General features: G+C 37.5%; 2 protein-coding genes across 5 annotated transcripts in view; one reads left to right on the top strand and one right to left on the bottom strand.

Moving 5' to 3' along the window:
* Nucleotides 1–6: 6 nt before the first annotated feature.
* Nucleotides 7–7,877, bottom strand: BFAR (bifunctional apoptosis regulator). Of its 3 annotated transcripts, none has more exons than XM_082772089.1 (9): nucleotides 7,786–7,873; nucleotides 7,595–7,667; nucleotides 6,287–6,617; nucleotides 5,289–5,490; nucleotides 4,786–4,955; nucleotides 3,987–4,131; nucleotides 3,633–3,803; nucleotides 2,898–3,100; nucleotides 7–1,985 (listed from the first exon to the last, which is right to left on the bottom strand). In XM_082772089.1, the coding sequence occupies exons 3-9, from the start codon at nucleotides 6,550–6,552 to the stop codon at nucleotides 1,793–1,795; spliced, it is 1,350 nt and encodes a 449-aa protein (XP_082628215.1). In that variant the 5' UTR covers nucleotides 6,553–6,617; nucleotides 7,595–7,667; nucleotides 7,786–7,873; the 3' UTR covers nucleotides 7–1,792. The 3 variants fall into 3 exon arrangements, with proteins under 3 accessions (XP_082628215.1, XP_082628216.1, XP_082628217.1); XM_082772090.1 differs by having other exon boundaries at nucleotides 7,791–7,812; XM_082772091.1 differs by lacking the exon at nucleotides 7,595–7,667 and having other exon boundaries at nucleotides 7,786–7,877.
* A 5,227-nt stretch (nucleotides 7,878–13,104) lies between these two features.
* Nucleotides 13,105–19,819, top strand: part of PARN (poly(A)-specific ribonuclease) — a 67,523-nt gene continuing 60,808 nt past the window's right edge. For both annotated transcript variants that reach the window (XM_082772417.1, XM_082772418.1), the window contains exons 1-7: nucleotides 13,105–13,186; nucleotides 13,395–13,472; nucleotides 14,309–14,388; nucleotides 16,589–16,656; nucleotides 16,747–16,828; nucleotides 18,784–18,844; nucleotides 19,599–19,764. In XM_082772417.1, the coding sequence (XP_082628543.1) occupies nucleotides 13,168–13,186; nucleotides 13,395–13,472; nucleotides 14,309–14,388; nucleotides 16,589–16,656; nucleotides 16,747–16,828; nucleotides 18,784–18,844; nucleotides 19,599–19,764 (554 nt within the window). In that variant the 5' untranslated portion in view covers nucleotides 13,105–13,167. The remainder of the gene's footprint in view (nucleotides 13,187–13,394; nucleotides 13,473–14,308; nucleotides 14,389–16,588; nucleotides 16,657–16,746; nucleotides 16,829–18,783; nucleotides 18,845–19,598; nucleotides 19,765–19,819) is intronic.

The following is a 19,819-nucleotide window of genomic DNA, read 5'->3' as shown; positions in this document are numbered from 1 at the left end:
AAACATCAGCCTTTATGAAAACTCCGTATGCATTTAAAACTAAAAAGACTATTTTTGTCACAGTATTGACAAGAAATGATTTTTCGCTTTCTTGATTCTCCTTCCTGCCACTCTAGCTTCTCTGTCCCAGAACAGCTGAAGTAAACGTTTACATTCTCATTTATCTTTTACAATACATGGACTAAAAAAAGCATGTTCAGTAGTTTGGTGTAAACTTTTATTTACTATCTCAATTCCTATTTAGTATTTATCAGTTTAATGAGTAACTGACTTAAAATTTGTTTGAATCACAGAATAGTTTGGGTTGGAAAGGACCTTTAATGACCACCCAGTTCCAACCCCTCCTGTGGGCAGGGACACCTTCCATTAGACCAGGCTGCCCAAAGCCCAAACCCTATCCAGCCTGGCCTTGGGCACTGCCAGGGATGGGGCACCCACAGCTCCTCTGGGCAGCCTGGGCCAGGGCCTCACCACCCTTACAGCAAAGAATTCCTTCCTAATATCTAATATTGTTGGGTTTATATTCAGATTCATAATATCATTCACTCTAAGTTTTCTATCCTCACTTCCCTGGAATGTAAGATACAATCCACACTTTTCCACTAACATTTATCTTAACATTTGTTACATTTGAACTGACAGGAAGGAATGCATAAAGTGACAGCATCAGCGTAAAAAGCCCTCTTGTCCATATTAAATGTTAATTAAATCTAATTCAACTTTTGTATCTCACTCTACTTAAGAGGTCCTACCTGTATTAAAAATTGCTCAACATAGTTTTTTCTTTTGAAGCATTTACCGTCAAAGAAAATGTCAAGCACTTTGATATAAAATAAATACAACTTCTTTAGAAAGGATTAGGATTAAAAAAGGTATTTTTAATCTTTAAAAATATTCATAGGCAGATTTAAAGTTTAAAATTAATGATACAAATGAAAAAATCAACAACATAATGCAAGGCAACACAGCTCTTGAATATTTAAGAGCTTCTCCTTCAGTCAAAAAAAAATACATTAAAAAATGGCAATCCAGTTTATACAAAATAACCTTCCAGTCAACATTCACTCACAGATCTAGATACACATTGCAGTAAGACATAATTACAGTGTCAGGTCACTTATCCAAAATAATCCCTTTAAGAGATAATCCTGAATTTAAGGATTAGCAACAGACTTTAAGAGGAGAGCATTAAAGAAACTATCGATGAAATCTAACTGATCTGAACAAAACAAAGCAAATTGAATCGCAAATCACCAATATCTTCCAAAGTGCAAGAAAACGCAGTCTTTGCCTTCAACGGGGAATTCTAGAACAAACTTTACTGTGCATTTGACAGTCACAACTTCACATGTAAAGCAGGCTGAAAACACTGAAGTACTTTCAATATCAAGCCTGTCTAGGAGGAACTCTCCTTTGGCAAGTTTAAGGTCTGAGCAACACATTTCCCTGGTATGAAATACTAAGTTAAACACTACAGTAGCTGTTCAGAAGACACCAATTTTAAGACAGAATAGAGATGTTTGATTTGATCAAAAATATGATGACATGACTAAGTTTTAAATGGCAAAATCAGGAATACAGATATACTTTTTTTACTATAAAAATAATTCTGGATAATAAAGCCCATCCTCAGAGTTGGAATCAACTGTTTAAGAGTAACTTACCTTAAGGCTTTTTTGTATCTTTAATGTAATCCAACATTTTCACTGCCATATACATACAGGAGAAAAAGCAAAGTTTCTTTCAAATAACCACTTTTAGAAACTAAATAGCTCAACATTTCTAATGCCAATCACTGCACTTGTGTCTCCAAGCGCCTTACTTCTTTAACCACAAGATCAATGTTTATAATTGGATTAAAGTACAAGGCCCAGTAAAACAAACAATTGCAGACAAACTGAGGTATAAAAGGCCAAAAAATAGCAACAAAAAGACCCTGGGTTGAGACTTTCCAGAAATGTCTCCACATTCTGTGAGGAATAGTCCTGTGGAAAAGGAAAGGGAGAGGCTTAATGGAACTTTGTTTTTAACCATTCTAAGCCAAGTTAATACATGCTGCAGCCTCAAATTATTCAACGCTTACTCAGTTACCTGCAAAGCATCATTCTGCACCCCGTAGAAACTTTCTTAAATATAGTAATACTACATTTTATGTGAGGATGTGTTAAGTCAATTTATTCAGACTACAAGCTACAGCAGTTAAAGTGGTAAAATTCTGGATTTGTCATAGATTATGTTCATATACTCTTTTCTCGTTTGAAGATGTTCTGCCCCCTAGCTGCTGACAAAGAAAGCGAATACCCCATATACATGTATGTCAAACCAAGACTTTCTCCTATGCGACTTCTAAAAACTATAAACAAAAGATCAAGCAATTATGAAGTGATATTAATACTGCTTTGGTCTTACTTCAGGTGTAACTTTCCTGTTACTTCTAGCAATTCTGATCACCATCAGAGGTGATATCAGTCTAACTAAACTAAGTTGAGGATACATCCTTTAGTAACTATACCATAAGTATATCTTGACAGAATTCTTGCATGTTTAGTTCTCAGCTGACAGCTAATACCATTTACCATAAAAGGCAGGTACACATTAACTCTTATCCTGAGAACTAATGGTTAGGAACATGTATATTACCATTACTGCATTTGCTACATCTGATCAGTAAAACCAGCTGTAAGAAATCCTTTCAAGTATTCACAGCAAGAAATATATTCAAGACTGGAAATTAGTGCATGTGCAGATTTAAATTCACATATTCTTATTAGTTTCAGAGTTGTGGTTAGACACTACATGTAATTTCAGTAAGCAAGTGTGAAGTCATAAGAGACTTGTTTTCCAGTTTATAAGGTCACGTACTTCCTAAACCCTTCAACAAGCTCAGTAAGACTTACTTCAATTCTCTTCTTGACCAGAGCCTCCAAAAGGAGAGTAGCTCGAGAACAGAGAGCAGCATTGCATTTACAATTATAAATCTTGATGTCCAATAGTGCACATCCAGCCAATCCCAAGCAAACTCAGCTATCAACTGGTATGGCACAAATAAATACTTCACAATGAATTCTCTCCACTGTTTCCAAGAAGGATCTTTGAGGTCCTGTAAATTAGGAAAAAACAAAACAAAACAAAAAAACTGTTAAACGGTTTCCTACTAAATAGACACAATACTGGCTGGCTTATTTCCACTACTCCTCTGTTGTGTTTTTTTTTTTTTTTTTTTTTTTTTTTAAATGAAAGCAGTAATTAATCTTTTTTTTTAATGCTTTCTAGTAGATAGCACTGTAATACAGTAATTTCCATTGGAGTAGCACAAAACATCACAAATGTCCAGACTTTATAATGCCATTTTTTAAATGTGGATATTTTCAGATAAAGGTTTTTCTACAGTCATGTGACCTTAAAAAAAAAAAAAAAAATCATAAGAATCGTTTTCACGTGTTTAAAATCCTTAAATATCTTGCTAAAGGTTGTAACACTGTTAATCTCATTCAATAAAATAAGAGGAACCATTTACTTTACAATATTTCTTTTTAAAAAGTTGAATGGTAATGAGATGAAATGATGAATCACAATTTTAAGCAACTAAATTGCTTCAAATTGCTTCAACCATGCAGCACTTGAACACTTACTAATAATTTTGTGACAATATCTTCATACTGGTTTTCTTGCATAGGACAAATTGTGTGGATGAAAGGTAGGAAAGCTTCTGCATAATCAAACAGATACAAGTACAACATACTGAGTCTCGGAGAACTCTTCAGTGCATACAGAATAAAGAGTGATTTTCCTGGATTTACTGCCTGAAAGGTATCAAATTTAAAACAATGAAAAAATTAAGGGACACATCAGTTCTTAGACTTTTTAAAAAGATCATTTTTCAAATACAACAGTTCCTTAACATTGCTTTTGACTTTAAGAGAATTTTATTTGAAATACATTTTAAAATTACTTTATATAGATTACAGACTTTAAAAAGAATTTACCTTATATTCCCAAAGGTTCTGTGGTGGCTTAACACCTAAAGTTTTGACACATTCCAATTCTGCCATAATAGCTTTTCTATGATTATTGTTCACTATACTGTAAGGCTCTTTTGTGAAATCCTCCTCTGTCAGTGTGAGAAGGAGCCTACAAAAGCAGAAGAATTCAGAAGGTAAACAGTGACTCTTCACCAAAAAGATATGACTAACAAATCAGTAATTACATAATGAAACAATAAGCTACTGATAGAAGTTATCACCTTTTGGATTACATTCCACATGGAGTATTCTGAATCAACTGCGTTTCAGAGCCTGGGTTTTAAATATCCTTCTTTTCAAGTTTTCTCTTGCCTGCTTTCAGCACGCAAATTTAGCAGCTTGTTGGCTATCACTGAACACAATTCTTCAGTACATCACAGATCTAGTCTGGTCTCCTGACATCAAACCTAGAACTCTTGGGTTGAGTGCAACAATGCATATAGCACACATATTTCCGCAAGAAAGAAAAGGTGGGGGGTAGATAATGCATTAGTAGAATTTTACTTTCAGTATCATTTCAGTCTACATTGTTAGTATTTAAACAAGTTCTTAGAAAATTTTCTGTTAGGTTGCTTAGTGTCTACTACTAAAGTTTTCAACTATAAGTGTTAAAACTTACCCTGTATTTTCCTTTGCTACATCCATAGAATATTCCCACTATCTATGGAACAAAGCCTGGTCATTTCATAATATACCATGTCTAAAGAAAACTATCTAGTAGTCCACTCAAATGACAGCCACTCCTGACAATTAGACCCCTCACCTTCCATTTACTTTCTCCAGGAGAAATTTCTCTTTATAATGTGAAGCCCATGGACCCAGTTGCTCTAGCCAAAGTATCACTTCTTCAGCAGTCCATTTAGCAACTGGCTTGTGGACAAGAAGATCATCTTCAAATTCTCTGCTACTCCAGTGATACCCAAGTAGTACTACCTATATGTAGATTAAAAAAAAAAAAAAAAGAGATCCTTTGCAAAGCTAATATATTATCACACAAATAAATGTGCATTGATGGACTTAACATGCAAAATCTTTCATGCTAAGAACCCTGGAGAATATTTAGGTTACAAGGAACTATCTTGAAGTTGTCTAACTTCCATTTGTTGTATATTACAATTATAGCTGCTGACAGACAACTCTGCTACCTTATTTACTCAGCTCAGCTAAAATATCTTCTATACAACCCTTTTTTATGTGCATGTAATTTAAGTATATTTATTTACATATTAAATGAAGTATATGGAAAACCATCCCAACAAAACTTACTGCTACACCAGTTAAAGCTGTCAGAACGCCTGAGAAAAACCCTCCTCCTCGAGGATTAATTCTTCCCGTGTTTGGAGCTGTAGAAATCTGGTCATTCCCATATTTTTGGAAGGTTGTTAAGCTGCGTGCTACATCACTGTTTTGTTGAATATCTTCTTTTCTTTGTTCAATTGCATCAGAGAAAAGTCTTTCAATAACATCCCTAATGGGAAAAATACTTGTCATTGACCTATAACCATTGAGGCCTAGCATTCAGAAAAGGGATTAATTTTAAGATTTTTGTTTTCCAGCCTCTACTGAAGACTCATCTTTGAAAGCAAGAAAACATCAGTTAACAATACTTAGTAAAATTAAACTTAAACCAATTACTTTAAAACTTTATTTTTCTTAGCTTTTAAAGATGGAGGAAGTTAAAAATCTCACATTTAAAAACAACAATCCTTATCTCATATATAAAATCAGTACTGTGTACACTACTAGGATGCCTTGATCATTCCAAAATTCTAAGCAAGAAACAACATAAAAGTATACCATTAATTCTATAAACTATTTATTAAAATCCTATTAATGTAGGCCAATGTTGTCTTGAACACACTGCAAGAACTTGCAGGTAATTTAAGACAACAGTTTGATATTTTGAGCTTTCTTCTGCCATAAGATCATACTTCTTCCTACAAATAATTCTTAGTACAGAAATAATCACAAACTTATCAAGGATCCTTCTAACTTCAAATAACTGGTTATTTCCTAATACTTTTAACGGATGCAAGAAAAACAAACAAGCAAACAACACTTTACTTTCATGCAGAAAAACATGCTTGAACAGTTCAAAAAAAAAAAAAAAAGGCAACAAGGTATAAGACTTCTGGCTCTAAACATCCTTGTGACAGTTCAAATTACCAATAAAATACAAGAATTTATAGCAGATTCAAGAAACCAGACAGTTAATTTTGGTTGTTTAAGAAATAATTTTTTAAAGAAAAGCACATTACAATTACCTGAGAAGAATGTTGACTTTGGGGAATCCTTCCCATTTTTCTCTGCATTCTGGACATTCATTCTTCTTGGAGGATACCCACCACAAGGCTAGGCAATGTCTACAGAAACTGTGTCCACAATTCAGGGTGGTGGGATTAACCAGAATGTCATAACAGCAATGGCAATGGAACTCACTAACTGATATTCGCCGACTGATTTCAGGGGTAGCACGTGCTTTAAATTCTGCCCTCTCTGGTTCACCTCGTGAAGTCTCATCTTCTTCCATTTCCTTTTATACTTTATGCAAACCAAAAGCTCTCTCAGATCTTCAAATCTGGTACAGCATTACTTCTGTAAAGCAACAAGATAAGTCCCAATAAGAAAAGTTACTAAAGATGTTTAGAATTGCAAGAAGTTTATTTTATCATCATAACATCTGTCACTCTGATAGTTTTAAACTTTTTAACTAACTTAACTCTCTCCAAAATGAAACATTATCTACTTTTTCTAAAAATATGTATTTGTTACAAACTACAATCAAAATCAGACTCTAGATGTAAAGTGTTGAGCTCAGTCTCCCTGTATGTTTTTTTCCAGTGCTAGGTAGCACATGAAAGTGAAACCAAAAACCTCACCAACTCTCCAATTGAGACACCCATCTTATTTTGGCTTTGGCCAAAATCAAAAGAAACATCATTAGAAAATACCAGGAGAGAATAAATAAAACAAACACCAGAATACGTGCAACATTTTGATCTAATTTACTCTGGCCCTATTCTTTACAAGTATATGGAATAAAATTTAACAAAGACCAATGCTAGGCAATGTAAAAACTCCCAGTTCATTTAGTCACATGCCTCAAAATTATAAGGGATTGTTCTGTTTGCCATCTCAGTGAAGGACTGAGCTCTGCATTAATTTCTTTACTAGTAATTACCCATTGCTGGTATTTCTGAAAATGCACAGCTGAGAAAAGCATAGGATTTCCACATCTTTTCCAGTGTAAGTTTCCCCCCCAGCTTGCCAAAAATATCATCCCATTTGTTTTATATTCCTACTACACTCTGGCAACTGGTCGTATCTAGTTTCTTAGAACACACATTGATCCAGATGACTTATCATTACACGTGAGAAAGGACCAAGGGCTGAAAGATTTTCCCCTTGTACATTAACAAACTTAAATACGCTTACGCTCTACCCCATCTGACTGCTGCTCACTACCGGGTTACTATCTTTCCATCCAGACCAGACCAAACACAAAGAAGTAAACATGCGAGTCTGTAAGAAAAAAGAATAATGAAGCCGACAAGCAGTACAGCGCAACATACCGATAGTGCAGCCAGGCTCCCCAAAGCGCTCACCACCACTTCTCTTCCCAGCCAAGCACAGGCTGTCAGTTTCCTACGTAAAGCAAGCGACAGATCACTTCCAAGAGGAAGAAACCAAACCACTCTTTTGCGTCTGAAAACGTCCTCCTAATTTTCTAAAGGAGAGGCAGCGGGGTTTTCCGCAGACCTACCTCACCTCAGCACCAACCAGGAGCCTCAGAGCTCCCCCGGTGGCTTCCCCACTGCCCGCCCGCTCCTTCCCGCCCCGGTGCCGCCACCTCAGCCGAGGCCCGGGCCCAGGGCGCCCTTCTGTTCCTCCCCCCCCGAAGCGGCGCCAGGCGGGGCCGGGCACACCTCAAGCCCGCCTTCCCCTCACCGCCGCTAACCCCAGCCCCTTCAGAGCTCCCGGCCCCCTCAAAGCCCGGCGGCCCTGCTCCCCACCACTCCCCCTCAGGCCCAGGCCCAGGCCCAGCCCGACTCGGGCCGTTTTAAGCCCCGCGCTGCGCCATGCTGTGGCACCGCTACGCGTCACGGTGCTCTTAATGCACTCCCACACTCGTGAGTTGGGCTGCGTTTGCTGAACACACGTCTCCACGCTCATCTTCCTTCACGGAAACGTGGTCTAATAAACGAGGTTTATTTTACAAGCTGAGATCTAGAGGGTTAGTTGCAGAGGTCAATTAGGCTTCTAGAGGCTTGTTCAACAGCAGAGCTAATACATACTGCAGTGAGCTGGCTCACACAGGCTATTTTTACCACATTTGGGAGTATTTCTCTATATAACACACATTCACAAATATTTATATGTCTCTGTTCCCTTACTGTATTTCTTTTTGACTGGAGTCCAAAACAAACTGATTTTTTAAGTACTATTGAGATGTATTTTTCAGTGTGTGATAAGAAGTAACATTTTCATAAAGATTTTGTCCATGTTCGGCTTGGTACAAGCTACAAATCCAGTTCAAATGACATCTGAGTTACCCAAATCAGATATCGAACATTACCATTAGTTCAGCCTATTTCAATAATGAAAGTAATAGCTTCTCATTGCTTCCTCTCCCATATTATCCAGGTGTCTCCAGAAGTCAATTGTTCCTGTGCTGACACATGCACGGTCCTATTTTTGTTTGCTCTAGAACTATTCTAATCTGATTTCTTCCGGGACAGAAAAACACATAGCTGAGAAGTTTATCAACTCTTTGAGCAACAATCCAATACTTGCATACCACACTTGCATATTTATTTGGTTTACTTACCAATTATTGCTTCTTCACATACAAGTGGAGTTCCATTAGCAATACTGCAGCTATTATTGCTTGGATCTGTTTGTGATTAAAAAAGGAGCATCCAATTCTGACCTTCTTTAAAGTGATATATTAAAGGTACTAAACAAATTTCCATTGACATGGAATAAACAGACATATTTGTTCAATCATACACAGCATTGTTAGATTTTTTAAACACAGTTTTAGTTATAATGGTTCAGGGATCATAGGAATGATTTTGGACTCCAAAACAGATTTCAGCTTTAGTCAAATAACAATGAAGAATTCCACTATCAGCACAGAGTAAATGGTAAGTCTGTACCAGCTAACTTCCAATGCTTCATAGCCAAAAAACCAATCACAGAATCACAGACTTTCTAGGTTGGAAGAGACCTCAAGATCATCGAGTCCAACCTCTGACCTAACACTAACAGTCCCCACTAAACCATATCCCTAAGCTCTACATCTAAACGTCTTTTAAAGACTTCTAGGGATGGTGACTCCACCACTTCCCTGGGCAGCCTGTTCCAATGTCTAACAACCCTTTCGGTAAAGAAGTTCTTCCTAAGATCCAACCTAAAACTCCCCTGGCGCAACTTAAGCCCATTCCCCCTCATCCTGTAACATTGTAATTAGCTGTTTGCCCTGCTCTCTCTCAAGACTACCCAGTCATTTGGAAAGCAGCCAAGCTTTTCCTGTGTCATTAAAAAATGGGAGTTTTGAGGAACTAAGATTACAAGCTATGTTTTTATAAGTGCAGTTACTAATGTATACATGGAAAAAAAAAATCAGGTAGGCACTTATTTCATTAGGTAAATATGTTATCTTCTGAAGCTAAACAGAAGTGAAGATGTATGCCTCTGAAACATTAAGGACAATTACACAATAATTGATATTAAAACTTGAATAAATATCATAAGAATTATAAATTCTTTTTAACACCTAATAGCATTTCCTTTTCATTGCAATAAACTTGTTATAGGAAAACAGTTAAGAGGAGAATATTCCAAAAGTGGATCAAAGAATGAGCCGCCTAGGCTGTAAACATGGTCATACAGAATTTGATTTTTCTCCAGAGCAGACCTTCTCATAAAAACAAAGGAAGACAAATGACTCTCTTCTATTTGAACTTTAGTTCTGTAGCTTGGGACAAACTTTTTGTTTAAAAAATATCCAAAAGTAAATATGAGAGGATTAACTGGACATTAGACCAGCAATGAGAAAAGACGTGTAGAATCAAACAGTAGTTCAAATTACTATAAATTAGATAGAAAGTACTTGTGATGAATAATTGCCAGACTTCACAAAACCCTAATTAAGCAGGGTATTCTGCTTTAATGTAAAAAAAATAATAATATGCTTTTTACCATATATAGGTGGCACATTGCCAAGATGCTGCATTCTTAAAACCAGAGCATACAATACTATATCCAAGGTAAAATTGGATTAACTTGTAGTACAGATTATTACGCCACATATATCACTACATGAATATTTTTGTAGCTACTGTCACCTGCAGAGGAGTCAATCCTACGTATAACTGTGCTGTTTTAGTCCTGCTATATGAGTTCATTTTTCTCCTCCAAGTTAAGAAGAAACTGTTTTTTTGTTTTGTTTTGTGTGTGTGTGTGTTTGGTTTTTTTTTTTTTTTTTTTTTTTTTTTTTTTTAATAGCTAAAGCCCCAAAGGATAGTTAACAGTTTCACATTTTCCTTTTAAATACACAATAATAATACCTACGTTTGAAGCAGGAAATCTCTCTTGCTTGTAATACATAATACTTAATATTAAGTAACCACACTTTATTACAGCATCTGACGTTTTTATTTGCAGTTTATTTAGCTTTGTTTTGTAACTGAAACAGACTTCCTGGATTGCTCAGCCACTTGGGGAAAAACGTTAAATTTCTAAAACAGCCATCAAACTTTGTGTTTCTTTCTTTTTTTTTTTTTTTTTTTTCTTTTTTTTTGTTTCTTTCTTTTTTTTTTCTTTTTTTTTCTTTTTTCTTTTTTTCCTTAATAAATTTAGTCTGGACGTCAGGAGGGGTTTCTTCACAGAGAGGGTGGTTGCACACTGGAACAGGCTCCCCAGGGAAGTGGTCACTGCACCGAGCCTGTCTGAATTTAAGAAGAGATTGGACTGTGCACTTAGGCACATGGTCTGAACTTTTGGGTAGACCTGTGCGGTGTCAAGAGTTGGACTTGATGATCCTTAAGGGTCCCTTCCAACTCAGGATATTCTATGATTCTATGATTCTATAAATTGTATGCATGTGAGTTGAAGGGAGAGAAAAGAGGAGAGAAAACACAATTTGCTTTAAGTATGAATAAAACTATTAGCCAGTGATCTCTCTGAGCTAGGAAGGGTCACAGCATTATACTTACTTTCAGGTTATCTCTAATATTATTTCACACATAGTACTGCTCTATGCAGATCATTTTGTTTCCAGAATAAGTACAAAGATTTACGCTACCTATTAGTAATGTAACATTCCACCACTTTTTGTAATTCTGTAATACAGATTATCATAATTTTACAACTAAATGAAAACAGGTAGCAACTAGTGAAAACCACACTGCATTCTAGAAAACTGTTTAGAAAACACAAGATCTATCCTACTAAATTTAAGTGACTTATGAACCTCGAAGAGAGGTTCAAACTTCAAGCAAAGTTACCTTGCAGTTTGCTTTTCCCTTGAAATAACATTTGCATTTTTTCTATATTATATCTAAAGTTCAACTTTGATTACAGGTACATTGGTTACTACTAATTCTCGATTTGTTGCGTATATCAAGTAGCTGAGCCCAGGAGATGATGCAAACAAATTTCATTCTCTAACACACATGGTTTATGTCACCAAGCAAATATTACTACAATTGTGGCCCATGCATTGGGAAAACTAGGTTGCTCTTGAAAATCAGTTGGTGTTCCCTCCCTGGAGACCCGACTCCATTCCACCACAGAGCTGCCCTTGAGGCTCTGCCTTCTCAGAAGCACAGCCCTTCTGTCTCAAAGCCTTGGCTTGCAGCTGTGCTGCCCTTGGCCCAATTCTGCAGCTGGGCCTAGCGCCTCTTCTCCTTGGGCCAAACACTGCTAGCCTGGGGCTATTTTCTCCCTTAGCACAGGCTCTGCAACCACTGACCACGGGGGCTGCAATGGCACTACACACGTTCAAGCTGAACACATTCAACACTGACCACGGGGGTTGTGAGCAGGTTGCTCGGCATCTCAAAATCTGATTTGCTCGCTACCCATTAGTTGAACACCGCTGCTACCTCTGAGTCTTTTGTTTAAGCTCTTTAACAAGAAGCAGCAGGAGCATTTCTTAAAAAAAAATATGGGAGCAAGATTCAAGTGTCATGCTTCAGCCAATTTACTGCAAAATAGAAGAATCTCTACTACTATTTCAACTAATGTCTTGCTTTGCACCATTTAATCATATAGATGATTTGCTGTGGGCACATGTAGAATAAATTGCTAGCAGTGAAGAGGCAAAGCCTCATCTTGAAGAATATTTAAAAGTTCTCCTTTTTTGCTGCCCAGTCCTGCATACTTCCATATCATCCACTCTATGCAGAAATTATCTCCCAATTCGTTAGGAATTTCCCATTTGTTTTCATTCTGCTGGAATGCTGGAAAAGAGCTTTCATTTGCTGTGTGAACTGGACCCCTTGGGTTTCATACTATTCTTCCTCATGAGTTTAGTTTCCTGCTCTTGTACCAGGCCTTATTTCAGAATTTCCTTCCATAGTAGAGGTGTGGGGGTATTTTGCTGTGCATTGAGCTTTACAATGATCTACAGTGATCTGCAGAAGTGTTGGTTTTATGCAGTGGGATGACAAATGTTTCATCTGCAGCACTTTCACACACCCCTGCTCCATCACCAAGGTGAATCCATAACCAGTGTTAGCATTTCAACATCTTACCAACTTTGCATCGCTTCCATCTATGTTGTGTTAACTGCTTCACCTTTTTCAAAGGACATATTTCTCCACACCCGTGACAGTTCGAAACACCTCTCCCCCACAAAAATAAAGTAACTAAAAATGCTCTTTAAAAAAAAAATAAAATATTTTAGGACTCTGTAGCGGCAACCGGGGCTATCTCCCCCCCCTTACACACCGCAGCAGGGCGCTGGAGTACACCCCACATGAAGCGCGGTGCCTGCCCCCAGAAGATGGCGTCGGCCGCCCGCCTCCTGAGGGGTGGGCCAGGCGGGGCGGGCCGCTCTCCGGAAGCGCTCGGCGGCGGCGGCGGTTGCGGCTGGTGCCGGGCCGGGCCTGGCCAGGCGGGCTAGTGCGGGCGAGGGATGGAGGTGATCAGAAGCAGTGAGTGAGCGGCAGTCCCTGCTTGTCTCGCACCTCGCGGTTGAGGGCTCCCCTGTTGTCCCGGCTTCCCAGTTCCCCTTCCTTTGGCCTCAGGCTCTCGGCAGGGGGCGGCCCCGCGCCGCCCCTCGCCCCGCAGGGCCAGCCCTGAGGGGCGGCGGGCGGACGTGGGCCGCGGGCGGCTCAGGCGTGATTTGACTTTTTCCCGCAGATTTTAAGGATAACCTGAGCAAAGTCTGTGAAGCCATCGAAGAAGCGGACTTCCTGGCCATTGATGGGGAGTTTTCAGGTACAGTCGCGTGTTCTGGCAGTATCTGTGCAGTGCCAGGTGCGTGAGTTTGCTGTGTGGTATATCCAAGTGTTGGCTTGAAGTAGCTGAAGCAAAGGCTACTGGAAAGCGAAAAAAACATTTATTCTATGTATCATAGCATGGTTTTGGTCAAGAAAAGGAACGTGTCATGCCCACAGTTCTACTCTCTCCCCACAGTAATTTTTGACCACGTTAATTGATTCTCAGCTGCCGCTGTCAAATAAACCTCAGGAAATAAGTAGAGATTTTTGTGCCTCATGAAAACAAGAGGTTGGGATAAATAAGGGAGATCCTGCAAGCCTTTGGACAGGGAAAGAGACCAGTAAGAGACCAGTTTTAGCTTTGGGATGTAGTCTTTAGGCAACCATGAGAAGTAAATATGATTTTAAAATGGTTTCAGTAGCTGTGGTGATTATGGAAATACAGTTAGTATTTTGTATTGCTTAAGGTGGCCAAGTCATTCAATGAATCTCTACTCTGCACTCTAAACGTTTTGTAGTTTGACTTTGATCCTCCATTGTGTTGTAACATCAATGTTACGTTACTGGTAGAAGATGTTTTCATGTTAGTATCTCGTTGGATAGGAACCAGACTTCTGCAGCAAGGCTTTACTGCTAGAACAGTACTATTACATTGGGTATCTTCTCTGTTGAAGATGTATGTTTTTACACAGTGGAAATTTGTTCTTAACTAAAATACTCTTAACATGTGTTTTAAGCAAAAACATTTTTTTTTAACTTACCAGTTGTGACATTGCTTAGTTGTGGCTAATTTTGAAAAGCTTACCCAAAGCCAAATACATTCTGCTTTTTCAGGGATCAGCGATGGGCCTTCTGTTAGTGCATTAACCAATGGCTTTGACACTCCAGAAGAAAGGTATCAGAAACTTAAAAAGGTAAAGTTTTTTTACCATGACTAAAATGAAAATGCTGGAAAAAAGTTACTTAGTTCAGAATGGAGACAATGATAGAGGTCTGTACAATTAAGTTAAGTAGAGCAGATAAGGATTGCTTGTTTCATTGTTCTTGCTAACACAAGAATTAGGGAGTGTTGCATAAAACTGGTGGGAGTTGTGGTCAGAACAAAGGGGCATGATTCTTTGTATAAGAGATAGTGGATATGTAGCGCCTGCTATCAAAGGATGTTGAGGGTGTTAATCAGTTTGAAATGGGACTAGGTAAGAGAAATTCAGTGACAGAGAAACTACATCAGGACAAAGGTCCTTCCTGAACTACCTCCCCTGAAGCAGGAACTGTTGCTAAGCAAACTGAAATGCAAGTTGTCACCATGTCTGCCTCTCTGCAGGAGCAGGATGGGAGGAGAGGGGAGAGAAGAGGTGCTAAAAGAAGTCAAAAGAGTCTTGAAAAACAGCCAAATGATCATGGGAGATAACATGTAGCGTGTGAGCATCTAATGGTCAAAACTGTGATGTTATCGGTTGTTTTTCCTTTCCTCTTCCCCTTACCCCCTATAGGAGAGGGATCAGAAAAGAGGAGTGCTAAGTGTTTTAGCACATGCTGTTTCTTGAGCTGCAGGGAGTCAATAAACACTGCTTACTATTATTTTGTTAAGAGGCATTGCAGCATGAGGGAACTGCTGGTTAGTGTTCCTATTGTTCCTCTCTATTAGGGGTAGCCATTGAGAAACTAGAACAACAAATGGCAAAAACTAAGGAAGAGGCTATAGCTTGAAAACAAACAAAAAAAGACAAAAAGTGACCCAGAAGAAGACACTAATGGAGACTGGTTTCTGAAGAGCATCCAGTAAGCTAGTGGATGCCACCTGCTATTCCTCTGGCTCCATATGAGAAAGGCCAGGTGAACTTAATGTTAGTTTATTTATTTATTGTTTTTTATGCAATGGTACGTTCTTACGTATAATATTTTAGAGACAACTTGGAGACAGGAAAAGCTATGTTAAGACCACAGGAGATCTGCAGTCTACCAGCCTTCCCTCTGGCATGTGTTTGTAAAGGCAGACAAAGTCCAAAAGGTGAACATGCGTGAGCATCATTATGCAGGTACCTGGGGTTCTTTATGCATAATTTTGGATCAAATAATTCAAAGACTTCTGTGGCTCCGCCCAGTTTGGAGACCAGGCAGATAGTTAATGTAAATGGGGCTCCTAGTTTGCTTGTTGTAACAGAGCTTCTGGCTACTGTTTATGTACCTGCAAGAGTTGCCATGGGCTGGAAGCCCAAAATGTGCTAGAGCCACTCAAGACTTTCAGAGCTTCAGGGTAGCTGATGATTTAGGCTCTGCAGGCACAAACAGTCTGGTGTATCTGAGCCTAACCTGAAATTTTGTTATAATCTTCTTAAAATTTCTCTTTTGCCAGCCAGTGAATTAACATGATTATTGATATTTTTGATCTTTATGCTCAGAGATTAGAAGATTAGTGTTGTATATCCTGTGACTGCCCAATCCCCCCCCACGACTGAATTGAATAATTCTATGTGTTCATTGTGTTTAAAAGGGCTATTTGGCCCTTAGGAAGAATGAGACAGTGCAACCAGGATGCTTGTTTATTTTCCTATACACCTACAGCAGTGTTCAAAACATTTCCAATACTGATTCAACACTTGTGAAATAGAGGACAGGATGATAAGTATCTGTCTCATACTTCTATCACTGTTAGCCACATGTATTAGAAGGATATTAAAAGTATTATCATACATATTTGAAAACAATATGCAGCCAGCATCCCTCATAGCCTCTTGACACACTACTTGGAGTGTAAGTGAATGTAAGAAGGTGAACTGACAGCTGCTTTTGGTACACCATCTTATTCTTGTGTGTGAGCAACAGGTAGAGAAATACAGGATTTCCATTAGTTCTTGTGTGTTTAGGGAATAAAAATGCATTCTACAAGTCATCTTTAGGCAGTAGTGTGATGATCCCTAGGTAAATGGGATTGAAAACTAGTTAAGATCTGATGAATTTACTTCAAAATTACCAACAGAGCAAATGTTGGTTATGAAGATCCAGATCTGTTTAAATTTGAAATGAAGAGAAATACCTACTCTGGGTGCACCCCAGTTATTTTTAAATGTGTACAGCTTTTATTCTCATGCAAAGTTTTCCTTTCCTTTCCAGCATTCCATGGATTTTTTGCTCTTTCAGTTTGGCCTTTGCACTTTTAAATATGACCACACTGAAGAGAAGTATGTAATTTTCTTATTCCTTGCTTTGCTCGTTGAGAAATTTATAAATATAGATAAGATGTATTGACATGCAACTCATCTTTTTCACAGGTATATAATGAAGTCATTTAATTTCTATATTTTTCCAAAACCCTTTAACAGAAGTTCACCAGATGTCAAGTTTGTCTGTCAGGTTAGTAGAAAAATGATCTGAATTTTCTTGGGGAAGATATACCTGCAGGAGGCTTCCAAGGAGAGGTTTTCCTGAAAATACTAAATCATTGTAGAGGGAGAAGTGGTTGGTTCTTTTGACAGTTTTAAAGACAGATAAGTTTCTGTGTTTGGTGTTGTATTCTTAAAGAAGAAATAAAAGCATCAGTTAAGAAAAATCCTCCCAAATGAGCTTCAAGGGAATACCTGTGACTTCACTTAAGTCTCATTACATGTTACATTGTATTCCCTATTGTTTCTGGAATTGGAGACAGTGTTTCAAACCTGGCAAGATGATTCTATTTTTTTCCCCTTGTCTGACTTCCTGTTTCCTTGCTCTTTCCTTTTTTATTCTTTATTCTCAATTGCTTATCTCGTTTTCATTGCTTTCCAAACTATTAGAGCTTAGGGATATGGTTTAGTGGAGGGCTGTTAGCGTTAGGTTGGAGGTTGGACTCGATGACCTTGAGGTCTCTTCCAACCTAGAAAATTCTGTGATTCTGTGATTCTGTGATTTTCCTGGTTTCAGATTTTTTCTACTGAACCATATTTTTCACTCTTTTTCTATGTAATTCGGTTTTTCGTCTTTATCCCTTTAGTGTACCTATTCTTACTTTGTAAGTAAAAAATAAATCATAAACTAATGCAGAAATTACAGTTTGAGATCAGTATTTGAGGAAACGAAAGGAAAATCTAGAATATGGTCTCCTTAAATGTTGCATTTAGCTGAATTACTGAAACTTTCTACTCCAACTTGCTGCAGCAACAGAGCTTTTTGTTTGTTACATCTGTTTTTCCCTAGGAGATGGTGATGTATGTATTTTGTGAGGAAAATTGTAATAAAAGATAGATACCTAAAAAGCCTTTAGTGAGCTCTGTGCTTGGATTAAGTTTATCGGGTTGTTACCTTTTTGGCCTGAATGGCTAGACAAAGAAGTATGGTCTCTTAGTTCATTTTGATTTGGAGAAATGAGGTTGTCTTCTACTACAACTTTTCTGTTCAAACAAAAAAAGAGCTAAACAAAGCCTCCTTATTCAGTTAGCAATAACAATGCCATTTAATTCTCTATGTATTATGTATTATTATGCAGTGTTATTACTGTAAAAGCCAAACATACTGCTTATCTTAGATGGATTTTTTTTTTTTCTGGGATTTGAGACTCACTGCTAGTAATTTCATTCCTTTTTGTTTGTTTTCATTGTATCTGTACTGTGTTTCTCTGTACTGTGTTTTCCTCCTTCATTTGGCTAAGTTTTGTGCTTGGACAGGTTAATTCCTGTGTGATCTTCTGTGTATCCCCTGGATGTTTGTTTTGATTTTTAGACTTTAATAAAAGAGCATAAGTGCTCCTTAACCAGTTATTTAAAATGAAACTGTGGATAACTGCTCTAGATTTAATGACACTGAACAGTGCAAGAAGAAATTTTGGACTGTCTATGGTAGGACTCTATCGGATAGTATCTCGGGCAGTAGAGAAACCAGGCTTCTCATTGCTAAAACTTCAGTATGTATTCTTTGAGTCATTGCCTTAAAAAGTTGTCCAGTTTTGAACTTGGTTGTCTTGATTCAGAAAACAAAGCCAATGAAAATTCACACAATAAGTAAAGTTGAAACTAGTGTTTTCACTGGCTTTTTTGTTGTTGATGTATCTTGTGCGCATATATAGCATTGAAACCCTAAATTGTTTAAGGTTGACCCATGTGTCAGAATAGCTTTGGGAGACACAGCTGATTTTGAGATACCCTATAGAAGCTGAAAGTGCATAACAAAAGTAACACAGTTTAAATTTGCTTTGGCTTCTTTAGGTTCACAAACTTAGTTGCTCATGATCCAGAACTTACTATAATTTCTTAAAAACTTAAGTAACTTAAAAATAGTTGATCTTTGTAAGCCATTGATACTCTTGCCAATTGTAAAGTTATTTTCTTTTGTTACAGAGTTCAAGTATAGATTTTTTAGCAAACCAAGGATTTGATTTTAATAAAGTTTTTCGCAACGGTGAGTTTTTTTTCTTTCTGTATCTGCAAAATTTATTCATTTTATTAATTTCTTCATTTTACGCAAAAAGAAAAAAAGGCAGCTGTTCACAGTATTCTCTTATCACAGAGTGAGTTCTGTAACAGTAATTCTAAATTATTAAATTCTGGGTATAATTCCAAATTATTCATATCTGGTTCTATAATTATGCTGATAGTTACTCCCTTTTCAAAAATTAATTATATTGAGTTCAACTGAATAGAATTCCTATTTAAATAAGTGCTTAGTAGGTTATTTTTCTTTGCTGACTAAACATAAATAGATGAGTAATAAATTACATTACAGGGTAATGGAACAATTGTAAGGCCTTTTAAGTAACATTTTTAGAAAAGGTATCAGTGCTTTGTAATAGGTGCTACTGCAGTTTATCATCAAAGCATTGCAAATATCAAGGAAGAGAAGTGCCAAGTGTTCCTGTGATCATGATCTACAGCTCTGTGGGTTCTCAGGCTTATGCTTTGTGTGGATGAGGCATACAGATCTTAAGAATCCAACAGTACCAGCTAATCTCACATGTGGTTGAAGAAAGCTTTTATACCCATAAATAGAGAATGGGATCTAGAATGGGTGACTGAAAGAGCAGAATGTGTTTTGAGCTTTCAGGGGGGTAACATTGGCAGATTCTTGGTTAGTAATAACTCTTTCCTAAATCTACATCCTTAACCTAGTTGTAATTATTATGAGTTTTTAATTGTCTTTTTTTTTTTTTTTTTAGGAATTCCGTATTTAAATCAGGAAGAAGAAAGACAGCTAAGGGAACAGTATGATGAAAAACGTTCTCAGGCCAATGGTGCAGGATCTCTCTCCTATATTTCTCCCAATACCACAAAATGTCCTGTCACAATTCCTGAAGATCAGAAAAAATTCATTGAGAAAGTAGTGTAAGTAAAATTTTCTAATATAAAATGAAACTTTATTATGCATATGGTGATATTA

The sequence above is a fragment of the Aythya marila genome (genome assembly GCF_965140915.1).
Source record: "Aythya marila genome assembly, chromosome: 15".
NCBI classification, from domain to species: domain Eukaryota; kingdom Metazoa; phylum Chordata; class Aves; order Anseriformes; family Anatidae; genus Aythya; species Aythya marila.
The sequence above is the reverse complement of the archived record's forward strand: the minus strand, read 5'-3'. Positions and strand labels throughout refer to the sequence as shown.